Source organism: Artemia franciscana, chromosome 15 (genome assembly GCF_032884065.1).
Source record: "Artemia franciscana chromosome 15, ASM3288406v1, whole genome shotgun sequence".
In the NCBI taxonomy this organism is placed as follows: Eukaryota; Metazoa; Arthropoda; class Branchiopoda; order Anostraca; family Artemiidae; genus Artemia; species Artemia franciscana.
The window spans coordinates 41,493,283-41,509,946 of NC_088877.1; the positions used below are offsets into that span (position 1 = coordinate 41,493,283).

Below are 16,664 nucleotides of genomic sequence, written 5' to 3' on the forward strand. Positions count from 1 at the left end.
TGGGCTGTACCTGAATGCCAGGCGATAACTTTCAGGTTGCTCTGATTCCTCGGCACGCTTTCTTTTCTTACTTTCTCTATCAGCAGCAAGCCTGATTTCTTGCTGTTCTTGTGATTCCTCGACACGCCTTCTTTTTTCACTTTCTCTTTTAGCAGCAAGTCTGCTTTCGCGTTGCTCTGGTAGTTCCTCGGCACGCTTTCTGTTCTTTCTTTCTCTATCAGCCTCAAGCCTGTTTCCTTGCTGTTCTTTTGATTCCTCGGCACGCTTTCTTTTCTGACTTTCTCTATCAGCAGCAAGTTTTTTGGCATAGACTCTTTGAGCATCTTCCTCGGCTGTTGCCATTGTAAGTTCATCAGTCATTTTAAAGTTAAACATTAATAGATTTCTACGTGAACGCATGTCTTAAATATCTTTAATGACGTCACCGTCATAACAAAAATGACGACAACTAACTTCATGACGTCAGTCAACACACAAACATGACGTCACCTGACAGACACATCCACAGACAACTGATATATATATATATATATATATATATATATATATATATATATATATATATATATATATATATATATATATATATATATATATATGCTTTTAACTACGTAAAACTTGCGAATATACAACATTCTTCGCTGTCCCATTGTCTGTACATATAAACCGATTGTCAGGTTTACCGACTCTCGAACATGCAACATATAATTGTCCATGGGAAAAACAATCCGTATTCAGATCTATACCTCATTATTCTAATGATTGCCCTTGAGCTTTGTTGATGGTGATTGCTAATCAAACATTCCCTGTGTCCCCATCGTCATTTATATATCCCCCCTGTGCCCCCCCGCGTCCCCGTTGTAGTTGTGTCTCTGTGTCCCAGTCGTCATTTATAGTCGACAAACATGACGTCAGTCGACACACAAACATGACGTCAGTCGACACACACGTCCCAGTCGTCATTTGTGTCCCGGTGTCCTAGTCTGTAATTTCTCTTTGAGTGTCCTGGTCGTCATTTATATTCCCTGTGTCCCGGTCTGTATATACATTCGTTTTTGAATTGGTATATGATGAAATAATTTTTTTTGTTTTTTCCTTTTTTTCTTTTTAGTTTTTTTTTGGTTTTTACCTTTTTTTTATCTTTTTTAGTTTTTTTTGTTTTTTCTGTTTAGTTTTTTTTTGTAGTTTTCTTTTTCTTCTTTATTTTTCAGTTTTTTTCTTTTTTTAATTTTTTTTTCTTTTTCAGTTTTTAGTTTTTTTAGTTTTTTTTTATTGGTTTTTAGTTTTTTTCTTTTTTTGGTTTTTGGTTTTTTAGCTTTTTTAGTTTTTTTTCTTCTTTTGTATTAATGCTAAAGCCAAGGTTCGAACCTGGAACCTCTCGGACCTAGAACCTGGAACATAACGCTTTACCAACTCAGCTACTTCGGCTTGAATACATTCGTTTTTGAATTGGTATATCTATCTATATATGTAAAAATAAGTTGTCTGTGTGTGTGTGTGTCTGTCGAGTGACGTCATGGTTGTGTGTCGACTGACGTCATGTTTTCGACTGACGAAATTACAGACCGGGACATCGGGACACAAATGACGACTGGGACACCGGCACACAGGGAATATAAATGACGACCGGGACACTCAAAGAGAAAGCGACCGGGACACAAGGAATGTTCGATTAGCAATCACCATCAACAAAACACCGGGACACAAATGACGACCGGGACACAGGGAGTATAAATGACGACCAGGACATAAGTAAAAAAAACAAAAAAAAGGTAAAAAGTACAAAAAAACTAAAAAGAAAAAAAAACAAAAAACTAATAAAAAAACTAAAAAAGCTAAAAAACTAAAAAAACTAAAAAAGAAAAAAAAAGAAAAAAGGAAAAAAAAATGAAAAATAAAGGAGAAAAACAAAACTAAAAAAATAAAAATAAAAAAATACTAAAAAGAAAAAAAAGGGAAAAATAAAAAATTTTATTTCATCATATACCATTTCAAAAACGAATGTATATACAGACCGGGACACCGGGATACAAATGACGACCGGGACACAGGGAATATAAATGACGACCGGGACACAGGGACACAACTACAACGGGGACGCCGGGGGGCACAGGGGGATATATAAATTACGACGGGGACACAGGGAATGTTCGATTAGCAATCTCCATCAACAAAGCTCAAGGGCAATCATTAGAATCATGAGGTATAACTAAAAAAACTAAAAAAGGTAAAAAACTAAAAACTAAAAAAAAGACCAATTCAAAAACGAATGTATATACAGACCGGGACACCGGGACACAAATGACGACCGGGACACCGGGACACAAGGAATATAAATGACGCCCGGGACACTCAAAGAGAAATCACAGACTGGGACACCGGGACACAAATGACGACCGGGACACAGGGAATATAAATGACGACCGGGACACTGGGACACAACTACAACGGGGACGCCGGGGGGCACAGGGGGATATATAAATGACGACGGCGACACAGGGAATGGTCGATCAGCAATCACCATCAACAAAGCTCAAGGGCAATCATTAGAATCATGAGGTATAAATCTGAATACGGATGGTTTTCCCATGGACCATTATATGTTGCATGTTCAAGAGTCGGTAAACCTGACAATCTATTTATATGCACAGACAATGGGACAGCAAAGAATGTTGTATATTCGCAAGTTTTACGTAGTTAAAACATATATATATATATATATATATATATATATATATATATATATATATATATATATATATATATATATATATATATATATATATATATATATATATATATATATATATATATATATATATTCACAGGTGGGACACAGGGACACAACTACAATGGCGCTTAACTAATATGGTGCGTAACGACTTACGCGCGCGGGGGGGATTGGGGGGGCGCGAAGCGCCCCCACCAACTAGGTGTTGGGGTGGCGCGAAGCGCCACCCCAAAGCTAGTGATGAAATAATTCAGACATCATATGCGGACAGACAGACAGACACACAAACAAACAACTATATATATATATATATATATATATATATATATATATATATATATATATATATATATATATATGTTGTGATTCCTCGGCACACTTTCTTTTCTTAATTTCTCTATCAGCCGCAAGCCTGTTTTCTTGCTGTTCTTGTGATTCTTCCGCACGCTTTCATTTCTTACTTTCTCTATCAGCCGCGAGCCTGTTTTCATGCTGTTCTTGTGATTCCTCGGCACGCTTTCTTTCCTTACTTTCTCTATCAGCCGCAAGTCTTTTGGCATAGACTCTTTGAGCAGCTTCCTCGACTGTTGCCATTGTAGGTTCTTCAGTCATTTTACAATTAAAAATTTCTCTTTCAACGATCTTCTTACAATTAAAAATTTCTCTTTTAACGATTTTCTTAAATACTTATAATGACGGCATATACTAAGCATCGTCATAACAAACATGACAACAACTAACTTCATGACGACCTACAGCTCAATCCTTATAATGACGTCAGTCGAGAGACAGACTAAAAACTTATTTTTATATATATAGATTGTGGCCCTGTTCCTATCTCTGACTAGGACAAGTCATGTTTGATAACTACCTCTCAATTTATTAATATGCCAGTATAATATTTTACTATTATGCCGTCCAACTGCATCTTCTAGATCCTCGGTAGTTTTATCCTTGGCCTCAGTAGTATCCGATCTCAGGTATTAAACGGAGCCCTACCCCTGATTTTAAATGCAACCCTGTCCCATCATTCCATTACAGCCAGAAGGTGTTTGTTGCGGCACAGGTAATGTTTTCTAAACGATACAGGTATCTATTATGTCATAGTCTTTGCATGTTTTATAATAGTGTTTAAAACCTACAAGGGCTAGGGGAAAAATCTTCACTATTTATAAGATTGTTATTTTAAAAAATTTCAGGGCTTCTTTACCCCAGGATTTCTAAGATTGTTCTTTAAAAACTTTCAGGGCTTCTTTATGCTAGGATTTCTCTGGGTTTTACTTAGTATATTTATTTAAAAAAAAAACCTCGAGAGCCAGGGCTTCCTTAGTTTAGGATTACCTTGGTTTGGGGCTTTTTTACCCCCAGATATCTAAGATTTTTCTTCAAAAACCCTCCTGGGCTTCTTTACCCCAGGATTTCTAAGATTGCTCTTTAAAAAACACCCTCAGGGCCTCTTTACCCCAAGATTTATTTTGTTTTTACCTAATAATTTCTTTTTTAAAAACCTGCAAGGTTTTAAGATTACGTTGGTCGTTATGTAATAGAGTTTTAAAAACCTTCAGGAGCTTCTTTACTCCAGGATTTCTTTGAATGTTCTTTCAAAAACCTACAAGCGCCAGGAAAAAACCTTCAAGGCCCCTCCTTAGTAAAGGCTTGGTCAATATATCTCACAATATATCCGTGTTTATCCGCCATTTCGTGTTAGCTAATTCCCCGCCATTTTCTATGAGAAGAAGCGTTATAGAGACTATTGATTTTATGGAACAAAGGTTTGTTGATATCCCGCTATTTCTGGGAAAACAAAACGTCATCCTCTACTTTTCTGTCCAGGAACTAAGTAATTCTATTTGTCCTGGGGTTATAAATACCCTTCTTGGCTTCTTTACTCCAGTATTTCTAAGTTTGTTCTTTAAAAAAAATCTTCAGGGCTTCTTTGCTGCTGGATTTATTTGGCTTTTACCTAATAGTTTCTTTTTAAAAAAACCCGTGACTGCCAGGGCTTCCTTACTCTAGAATTACGTTGGTTGTTACGTAATAGAGTCCTTTAAAAACCTACGAGGGCCAAGAAAAAACCCTCAAGGCCCCTCCCCAGTAAAGGCTTAGTCAATACATCCTCACAATATATCCATGTTTTCTCGCCATTTCGTATTAGCGAATTCTGAGCCATTTTCTATGAGAAGAACCATTATAGAGACTATTCATTTTATGGAACAAAGGCTTGTTGATTTCCCGCTGCTATTTCTGGGAAAACAAAAACTTCATCTGCTACTTTTCTATCGAGGAACTAAGTAATTCTATTTGTCCTGGGGGTACAAATACCCTTCATGGCTTCTTTACCCAAGGATTTCGAAGATTGTTCTTTTAAAAGACATTCAGGGCTTCTTTGCTCCTGAATTTATTTGGGTTTTACCTAATAGTTTCTTTTTTTTTAAAATCTGCGAGGGCCAGGGCTTCCTTACTCTAGGATTACGTTGGTTGTTACTTAATAGAGTCCTTTAAAAACCTACAAGGGTCAGGAAAAAACCTTAAAGGCCCCTCCTTAGTAAATGTTTAGTCCATATACCATCACAATTTATCCTTGTTTCCCTGTCATTTCGTGTTAGCAAATTCTCCGCCATGTTCTCTGAAAAGAACCGTTATAGACCATTGACTTTATGGAACAAAGGCTTGTTGATGTCCCGCTATTTCCTGGAAAACAAAAACGTCATCCGCTACTTTTCCAACAGGGAACTGAGTAATTCCATTTGTCTTGGGGGTATAAAAACGGATATTAGAACGGAAATTCCATTGGTCTTACACAAGATTTTGAACATGACCCACCACAACTTTTAAAAACGGATATGTCTCAAAGATATCAACAGGTAAGCCTCTCTTCCTATATATCCCCTAACTGAATTTAACCTACTATAATTCTCTATTAAGAATTAACAGCTAAAACCCCGTCCCTCCATGATGTTAAGCTCTATTTTGTAGAGCGGCTATTAAATTGGAGGAGGCCCTCCCATTGGGTGCTAAATTAACGTATAAGCCGACTAGACATATCGGAAATAATTACCTTAGGAAAGGTATCAAAAATACCGTTAAATAATTACTGAAAAAGGGATTTATAGCAGCTGCTATCTTCTGGAAAACTAAAAAATTGAAATCTAGGGCAAAGCACTTACATGAATGTATTTTATTTAGGCATTAAATATTGGCGCGAGTAATATTCTTTCATTATACTAAAAAAAGCAAACAAGTTTCTTTTTATGACAATTATATCGAATTATTTGAAACCTCTCCCCCTAGTTGTAACCCTAGGCAACAGAGTAAAAGTTTACTGATTCTGTAGCTTTTTCCTCTAGCTTAGTCTATTATTATATATATTTCTCATAAAAAGTCCCTTATAAACAATATAGGCTACACCCCCCTCCAAAAAATCTAGTTTAGCTACTTTTGATATCTTGAATCTACTGGGTAACGCATACCCTGAGAAGGCATTTTGAGGCGCGTACCAAAGCTATTTTATTATACCCTCTAAATAAATAAGCGTGAAATTCCGTATTCTCAATTGTGGGCGGAATTTCGAATTCTTGCCCTGGAATCGAAAGCACTAAACTTTTCAGACGGACGAATAATCGCAAATTTTTAAAGCTTTTCTTGGAAAAACTTATTCTAAAACTCAAATACTTGCATGACAATTTAAGTTGGAGAGGGGTGAGTTTGTAACAATGATAAGAAACGGGAGGTTATTTAAATATTACATTTAGACGAAGTTGTATAAAACATTTATAGCCATATTATAGTGGGAATAAAAACACAAAAATTTAATGGCGGCCTGTGATTTTCACCAATTCAAATTTTTATGAAATACCCTATCTTTGGCTTAGCCCTCTTAGCAACGGCCTTAGTAATAAGATGAACCATATATCTCCTTTTTATGGCACTTAGTATTAACCAAGTGACATATAGCGATAGCAAATTCTGTCGGTCTGTCTGTCTGTCTGTCCCGATTTTGCTAGTTTAGACATTTCCAGATAACCTAGGACGATGAGATTCGGCTGGCGTATCAGGGACCAGACCAGATTGAGTTAGAAATAGTAGTTTCCCCGACTTAGCCATCTGGGGAGGGGAGGGGAGAGGGGGGACGGTTAATTTGAAAAAAAGAAAAAATGAGGTGTTTATAAATTGCGAACAGGTGATCGGATCTTAATAAAATTTGATATTTAAAAGGGTATCGTGTCTGAGAGCTCTTATTTTGAATCCCGACCGGATCCGGTGACATTGGGGGAGTTGGAGGGGGAAACCTAAAGCCTCGGAAAACGCTTAGTGGAGGGATCGAGACGAAACTTGGTGGGAAAAATGAGAACAAGTCCTAGATATGGGATTGACATAGCCGGAACGGATCCGCTCTCTTTGGGGGAGTTGGGGGGAGGGTTATTCTGAAAATTAGAAAAATGAGATATTTTTAACTTACGAAGGAGTGATCGGATGCTAATGAAATTTCATATTTAGAAGGACCTCGTAACTCAGATCTCTTATTTTCAACCCTGACTTGATCCAATGTCATTGGGGCGAATTGGGGCGGGGGGAACCGGAAATCTTGGAAAAGGCCTAGAGAGGAGAGATCAGGATGAAGCTTGGTGGGAAGAATGAGCACAAGTCCAAGTTACGTGGCTGAAATAATTGGGCCGGATCCTCTCTCTTTGGGTGAGTTGGGGGAGGGGGGTTAATTCGAAAAATTTGAAAAAATGAGGTATTTTTAACTTACGAACGGGTGATCAGATCTCAATGAAATTTGTTATATTTAGAAGGATTATGTGATTCAGATCTCTTATTCTAAATCCCGACCAGGTCCGGTGACATTGGGAGAGTATGAGGGGGAAACCAGAAATCCTGGAAAACGTGAAAATTGAGGTATCTTTATCTTACGAATGGGTGATCAGATCTTAATGAAACTTGATATATAGAAAGATTTTATGTCTCAGATGCTCCGCTTTTAATTCGAACTGGATCCGGGGACATAGGGGGTTGGAGGGGGAAACAGAAGTCTTGGAAACCGGAAATCTTTGAAAACGTTAGAGTGGAGAGATCAAGATGAAACTTCATGGTTGGGAAGAATATGCACAAATTTTATGTACGTGATTTACATAATTGGAACAGATCCGCTCTGATTGGGGGAGTTGGGGGGGAATGTCAATTCGAAAAAATTACAAAAATTTAGGTATGTTTAACTTAAGAACGGGTGACCGGATCTTAATACAATTTGATAATTAAAAGGAAATCATGTTTCAGAACTCTTATTTTAAATCCCAACTAGATCTGGTTACATTGGGGGAAGTTGGAGGAGGAAACCGGAAATCTTGGAAAACGCTTAGAGTGGAGAGATCAGGATGACACTTGGTGGGTAGACTAAGCAAATGTCGTAGATTGTGATTGGCGTAACTGGATCCGCTCTCTTGGGGGGGGGGGGTCCAGTGCTTAGGCGAGTTTGGTGCTCTTGGACGTGCTAGGACAATGAAAATTGGTAGGCGTGTCAGAGACCTGCACAAATTGACTTTGTAAAGTCGGTTTACCCGATTCGACCATCTGGGGGGCTGAAGGGAAAGGAAAAATTAGAAAAAATGAGTTGTTTTTGACGTATGAATGGGTGATCGGATCTTAATGAATTTTGATATTTAGAAGGACCTCGTGTCTCAGAGCTCTTATTTTAAATACCAACCGGCATGAAGCCTCTGATTTTCCTTTTAAATCAATCTATTGATTTTTAGAATTTTGCTAGAGCTCATACCATATGAGCTCTTGGCTCTTCTGGCCTCGTCACAAGTGCCATATGAGCTCTTAGCTCTTACTTTTTAAAACTAATTCCATACGATGTATTTTTTGACTTCATGAAAAAACTAAGATTTTATTTCTTTTTAAGGAAAACCCTGACAAATGTCCCCCGTGGGCAAAAAAGGTAAGGGCAAATGAAGCCGAACCCACTACTGCGGACCCTTCAGGACCAGTGATCCCCATGCGAGTTGGAGTTTCTGGCCGTTCTACGCCATCCAAACAAGGCGAGAATGCCCCCGCTCTACACAGTCACGATGCATAAATAGAGGGCACACCCTCCGCCCTCCACATGCAAAAGGAAAATACTACCCTTTCGCTCCCCAAGTCCTATGTAATTCAAGCTGTGTGGTCTTCTATGTCCAACTTGCAAGCTGTTGATCGTAACTTTTCTAAATTTATTGATATTTATTAGGACTAAAAAACCAAGGTGTATTCCTGTTCAGACTAACATTGGGGAAATATTTTTCAGCATAATAACGGGCCTCTGGCCCCTAGATTAAAGTTCTTTTTCACAGTTTAGAATCCTAAATAATTCAAAGGGAGTGAGAGTTTTTTATTCTTTTTCTAGACCAACAATGATGATCTCCCGGCATGGATCAAGAATCTGCTGACTGATGTCTTCGGGGAAGAAGAAGAAGCGTCAATAGATTTCAATACCCCCTCTGTAAGCTTCAAGACTCTTTAGAACAGTATAATACCTGAAACGTGAAGAGTGACAACTTTTCTGGTAATATTTGGTCATTAAATTTATAGCTCGTAGTGTGGTGGGCTATGGACACGAAGGATTCCATGTATGGCCATTAAAGTCTTAAATGGTAGTATGGTCTCAATACATCTGACGGGTCTCTGTATGATTATTTAATTCTTAACTGGTTGTGAGGTTTCAATTCATCCTAAGAGCCCATGTCATCAAATTCTTATCTAGTAGTGGGATCCCGATAAATGTGAAGGGGTCACTCTTAACTATTGTATTCTCTTTTTAGCCTAATATATATTCTTTCACAGGGTGAAATCAAGAATGTTTCAATGAGTTAGTAAGCTCCTGTTATTTCCTAGGTTCACATACTGGCATTAACAGAGGACTTCCAAGAAAATATCTGTACGGCCTAGGTGGAAAGTGAACTTGAGATGGATTATCGTTCGGGGTTGAGCCATATTAGTGTACTTTCCCCAATTTTGATATATATCGATTTATGAGCGATCTCGGCCTCGATGTGGAATTTTTGGACAATCTCTTAGTGCAAGTACCGCCTAGCGAGGTTGAGAGGGTACTAGATGAATAGTTGCACTATTCATCTAGTTCGTGGGGGATCACGAACAAAGTGGTGCCGGCTCACCTCCTGTATTCCCCGCTTTGCGCAATATTTATGTTTTTAGAGCTGATTTTGGTGATTCCTGCAATACTCTTACAAATCCGATCAGTCTCCAGCTCAGCAATGTGTGTTTTCTAGCCGTTTTCTTGTGTTTTTAAAAGCAGTTTTTTGTATTTTTAAATATTTATTATTTATATTTTGTGCAAAGTCGGATCATTGTTTTAAAAATTTTCTAATATAATAATATTTTTTACCACCAATTCAATCACGCCTGCTTTTTCCGGCCCGCCGCAGCGGGTCACGCATTTTCCTGCCCAGCCCAGCCTTGGGACGCCGCAGTGGCCACCCCGTCTTCTTGGGGTGGCGCTATTTTTAAGTGTTATTTAAATGTCCAAGCGTTTTTCAATGTTTGTTAATATGAAGTGCATTTATTTATGTATTAAAGTAGCCATGCATTTTATTTTTTGAGTATTTATTCAACCCACTCTAGTTAAGTTCGGTCAGTTATATTTTGACTTTGGAAGAGTATGTATCATTTTAAAACATCATTCAGATCATTTCCATCAGTGTGTGGCAAAACAACAACTCTTTTGACAAAATGATTCAAGATCGTGATAAAATGTTTTTAGAAAATCCCAAAAATATCCATTATTGTTATAGTGTATGCAAGAGTCCTTAGATAAAATAAAGAGTATTTGCACCAGACATAAAACTCACTCGAGGACTTGACGTGTTTAATATTATTGAATCAAGCTTGTGGTTTATTATTTATTATTTAGCTTAATTCAGTGAAGAATGGTCTCAAGAGATGTCACAATTATTCATGTTTCGGTGTCATCAGGAACATATTTCCGTAACTGCTGTTCTCCATAATCTCTTTATTCAGATTAAATATATGAGAACGCTTGCTTTGAATTATACTTACTATATCATCTATAGGGTTGTTCGCGATTCAAGTTTTATTATAACTTTAAACAAGCAAATATATCCCGGTAAACCGAAATTTTTTACTCTCATCATACAATCAAGCTACTAATAAACCTCATTGATGCATTCCATTAGATGTCAATCAAAACACACCCGAGGAGTTACGTGTAGTCGTGGATATTTTGATAATAAAATTACAGTATATTTACCCGTGAATAGTAAAACAGGTCATTTGTCGTCATCATGACATTGAAAAAACTACATGAAAATAGACATTTATTATCCGTCCTAGGTAATTCAAAACCACGACAGGAAAACTAAGCTCAAACGTGGTATTGACATTTAATTCATTAATCTCCTATCTGAGCTTAGTTTAAATTTAACAGAAGGCAATGTTTAACTGTCAAAATGTGTTAGACAACAGACAAAGTAACATTGTTCACTTGTACGCGCCCTTGCTTGCAAAAAGAAAGTAAAAGATTTTAAAAGAATACGGCTTGTTCAAGCGGGTGGTAGTTTCTTTTCATTGTTACTGCCAATAATCGTGGTGCTTGTAAAAACCATTCTCTAGAAATGGCAAAACTTTTCAAATTGACGCCAATTGAACTCATTCTTTTCCCAAAAGAGTACTTTGTAAATAATTTTATTTAAGAATTAACGACGCTTCTTGACTACTAAGGTCCCTGCGTCGGACCTGCAGTGCATTCCTGCAGCGTGATTCGATCTCTAGGTCCCGTATTACCAAGCTAAGGTCAAATCCACTGCACCACCACAGGACCTTTGTAAATAATCTTGCTAAATTTATAACTAATAAAACCATTGCCGACGATGGAAAATTAATTTTGCTTCAAAATGCCCTTCGACGTTTCGACAAGCATAAACCGAACCGTGAAAGACCGCTCAAAGTCATTAATCAACCTCCAACTTCTGAAAACTCTGACACTTTGAAAACAAGTACTCTAGACCTAATCCATCATTCGTATCGTAAAAGACTCTTGACTTATGTAAGAGTCTTTTTGCTCAAAATGTAAAGGTAAAAGACTCTTGACTTATTTTGCTCAAAATGAGCATGTACTCTTGTAAAAGAATTTTTTCTTTTACAAGTAAAAGACAAAGTAAAAGACTTTTACTTGTAAAGTAAAAGATTCTGCACTTATTTTGCTCAAAATGAGCATGTACTAATTGATGACAATGAGAATGAAGTTGTAATCCTCGATAAGAATTACAATTTAATTGATTTGGTATCAGATTTGATTGCAAATCATACAAGACGTGAATCATTTGATATTCATTTTTTTAAAATTTTAAAGTCATCAAACTTTACAAAAAGTCTTATTGGGAATAAGCATATTTTACTCGATTGAGGTAATTTGGAGCAATATCAAAAGATACACTGTTTTCGGAAAGCACGCCAAGTATGATATATATGTATGTATGTATATATGTATGATATATAGTATGATGATATAAAAGGTATTAAACGAAAGCGTCTTTCAAGCATATCTAGTATGCAAAAGGGTAGCGGACACTTCACACCACGTTTACGTTCAAGATGGCTTAAGTTTTGAAAAGAGTTTATGAGCTATGAATTTTCCCCCACCACACCTGCTCGAGTCGCTGGAGTTGAAAAGAAGTTGGTGACAGAGTATTTACAGAATGAACCTAGCTACACTCTTCGTCGAAATCATAGAGTTCGTGGTAATCATTATCGACAAACTAAAGCTTTTTCCCATCGCATATTCTACTTGCAATCAGTGTTTTTAGTCGCTATGCATATGCTGTTTCATTGCGTTCAAAGAACGGTGATGAAGTTGCTAGTGCGATTCAATCTATCTTTGAACAAGATTGCTATAGAAAAATTCAAACAGATCGGTGAAGTGAATCTGTTAATCCACATGTAAAAAAGTTTTATTGAAATATAATAAAACACTCTATCAGGGTCATAGTCCAGTAAAGGTGGCATTGGCTGAATGTTTGGTAAGAACAGTTCGGATTTCAATTTCGAGACATTGTACATTGAAAAACATTGCTGCTTTTATTTAAGGTTTAGATAAAATCATGTTGCGAAGAGAAAGGTTGTGAAAAGAAAATTTAATGTTGGGTCGCAATGGTAATCGCAATAACAATGCCTAACATAATCGCAGCTTAGATACAACGAATATGGCTGTATGACTGATTTGTGTCGTCCTATCAATAGATAAATCTCTGCTCGTAAAAATGTTGCCTTCAAATTCAACTATTCAATAGAACAGAGGAGAATTCACATTAGCTCGCCGACTGAGAATGAAATTATTCATTTCAACAATGATATGAGAGAAGTTTTTAGTTTTAAACGGAATATAATCAATGGTAAAACTGCCGGAAGCATCAGTGGTATGGAACGTCCTCATAGATCCTAGGCCAAGCATGCTCCTCTTGAAGTTCATCACAATAACGATACACATTTTAAACAATATTCCAATGAAAAGGTTGTGAAAAAGAAATTTAATGTTGATGATACAGTTCTAATCGACAGAGCAAGCAATATTTTTGAAAAGGGGAATTACTTGTGGTCCATTGAACTTTTAAGGTGTCAAAAGTCTTAGACAGTAGGTCTGTATAGTATCGTCTACGTGATATGAAATATGCCGTTATTCTTGGCGTTTTTTATGATTATCAATTACAAAAAGTTAAAAAAATGGAATGAATCAAATTGAAAAGATATTAAAGACTCGATCTCTCAATGGTAAGAGACAGTTGCTTGTTCGTTGGCTAGAATGCAACTCTGATTTTGATTCTGGGATTAACGCTGAAGACATTCACAATGCCTCATAATTTCTAAGTGAAATTCATGTCCAATGTCTCTGATACACTCTACAATAATTTGGATAAAACATACAATTTTTGGACATAACTCTCCTCCGCCATGAAATTCGAGGGAAAGTATGAAATTGCTCATGTTGATTGTATTCTTCAAAATATAGATGATATTCTGAGAAAATGTCATAATTATGATATAAAAGCAAGACCTCGTGATAGGCCACTAGTTACCGAGCATTGGATAGAATCAATGAACTCGGGTGAATATACATTCATCACATTACCATGCAAGGAATATGGTGGTATGACTGATTTTTGTCGTCCTGTCAATAAAAAAATCTTTGTTCGTAAGTATGGTGCATTCCACTTTAAATATTCAATGGAACAGGGCAAGATTTACATTAATTCTCCCATTGACGATGAGTAAGTTATTCTCAACGATAATATGAGAGATGTTCTTGGTTTTAAAACAAAATATAATCAATTGGTTGAAGCGCTGGAAGCTCTAGTGGCATAGAACGTGTTGTTTACACAGACTATCCACCCGGCTTCTCGTCTGACAGTTGTATATTTCTCTATGCTTCCTTATTATAAACCCTATAAATCCTACAAAAGAAAGCTATTCGAATTCTAGATAAGTTTTTACAATGCCCCAGGAGTACAGATATCCACTCTGAAACACGTCTTTTACCTGTTTCTAGACATAATGACTCTTACACAGAAATCTCATCTGCTATTATCTAGTTTTTTTTTTAAGATTCAACATGTACATAATTTCTTTTTTGACCAGAATTTACTGTCAAGACATCAAAATTCACTGTTAACTAGATGTGTTAACCCGTATAAACTACCTCTGGTGAAAAATGAAAGATCCCGTTTCAACCTCCGGTATATGATCCCATCAATAGCCAGCAAATATTAATTAAATAAATTTGTTGAGTTACTAAAAGGATGTTTCAAGAGACGATTAAAAAGTTATATAATGGAATCTGCTTGCAAGAACGGTTGGTAATTTTTTTTGTATATTTTATTTTGGCCTCACTCCACTTACTCCACCTGAAATACCATCATTAAAGATACTGTTTTTTTTATTTTACTGATGGAATAGTGGTTCATTTTTTGTTTGTTCTGTATCAATGAGGATTGTTAAATATTGTTTATATGTTTTGCCCAGTAGTCGAGCTTGTCTCTCCATTTGGGCAAGCTGAAGATTTTGATGAATATGAATGTTTGAATTAATGAATCTGAATCTGAACCTAGACACTGCTAGATGGTGATCTTTACTTTTAAAATCGATAAAAACACTCCTATATACCCTAGTATCTTGAATTGGTGTTGCCAGTTTTCAGTTTAATATAGCAAAATCAATAAGGTTTGCTGTCGTACCATCACGTGAATACTGTTTTAACTTATGGGCCGTTTTATAAAATAAACACAGTATTGGTTATAACTAGATTGTCATACCTGCAAAATTGCAAAAGTTTGTAGCCATTAATGTTTTCCTTTCCTACACTAAATTTACCTAGGCTAGGATACCATCTATCCCTTTTTCTACCGACTTGGGCGTCAAAATCTCCTAGTAAAAACATCATATTTCTACCTGGGACCCTGTCTATTTGCTCCTGTAACTGTAAGTAAAATCCATATGAGTCACTAGTATCTCCGCCAGTCGGTTTCACAAGGGCATCTACTACTATAACAGATATCCTGTAGTTTCTAGTGATAAAATGAGCAATGAGTATTCTATTGTTAATAGCTTCCCAGCTGAAACAAGACTTTGTAGCTTCCTTATTCATAATGAGCCCTATTCCCTGTCTATGCAGCCCATCCTTCCTGGCTGAGTAAACAAGTTCTGTATTACCTGATTTTATGCTTCATATCCCTGGGATATGAGTTTCTTTAACTCCTAATGAGTCCAGTTTGTATCGCCTGAATTCGTCAATCAAATTGTCGATACGATAGTCATATTTTGACCTCGTAACGTTCCAAGTTCCAATTTTCATGTTCTTTAAATCATTGAAATTATTTTGGCCTCTTGAAAAGCAATGATCCCGGATACCAGTGTAGGGCGGGGATTACATATCTTCTCTAAGTCTACACCGAAGCCACTTAAGCCGGCTTAGAACCGGACAGCAAGAAGTTCCTGGGACCTCCAGTATGAATGGAGGCTTTGTGCAATCCTGCGCCCATCGTGGTCACAATATGGTTTTCAGCACTTGGCGATGCTCTTCTATCAACAAGAGCCGAAATCATACATAGACAGTTACAAGCCTATTACCTCTGACTCATTATATGTTCATGCCTACAAGTATTGTGCTACTATGGGGAGGCAGCCGATAATATATAAATTAGTTAGGAAGAAGTTTTTCTGCCCGAAAACGCCCGTCAATACACACAAAGCCCAGAAAAATTATCCATTAATCCGAACCCTGTGCGAATGCTCTGTCGTTTACTAGGCCATAATTTCCTCGATGGGCGCCACTCCTCAAGCGGGAATAGAGTTGACCGCAAGGTTCTCAGTCTTGCAGGTACCCTGAAAGGGTCGAGGCAGCCATTTGCAGAGGCCATTTTCCATAGATCTGGATTTTACGCCCTGCCACAGTTGTTATCCCATAGAAGATCCTCCTGTGATGGTTTTCTGCGACACCATGCAATTTAACCTATTACTGGGAGAAGGTTTGTAACTAACGGGACGTTTGGACACGTCGGTGGGCTCCGTTGAGTGTACATTTGAGGGATGGAACAAAAAAGGAGGAAATTGATAAGCAGAAGGAAACACTTATAAAAAATATGGAATTAATTAATTTTATATGTATGTAATAAAATTATAAATTACTTATCCTTAAAAGAAATAGCATGTTTCAAGTTTTTTTGTTTGTTTTTTTCACCGCAGGGATTTAGGGAACTGAAAATGTTTTTTTTGCACAAGTTGAAGTTTTTGCTCAATGGTTCCTTAGATAGTCCCACGAGTTTTACTAGTCGGATGTGTATACGTTTACGTAGGAATTAATGGAATGACCTATTGGGCCTGGGCCTAAAGCTTATTACAAACATAGAAAAATAATTTTAGTTACTTT

At 36.9% G+C, this 16,664-nt stretch overlaps 1 protein-coding gene across 2 annotated transcripts in view; it reads left to right on the forward strand.

The window, feature by feature from the left end:
* The window catches only part of LOC136036489 (tubby-related protein 3-like), a 107,349-nt gene that overhangs the window by 77,098 nt on the left and 13,587 nt on the right, over window positions 1–16,664 (forward strand). The window contains exon 8 of one of the 2 annotated variants that reach the window (XM_065718755.1): window positions 9,117–10,340. The exons of the other annotated variant lie outside the window; for it this stretch is intronic. Within the exon in view, the coding sequence (XP_065574827.1) occupies window positions 9,117–9,127 (11 nt within the window). The 3' untranslated portion in view covers window positions 9,128–10,340. Of the gene's footprint in view, window positions 1–9,116; window positions 10,341–16,664 lie in introns of those variants that run through there. 2 annotated transcript variants of the gene reach the window in all.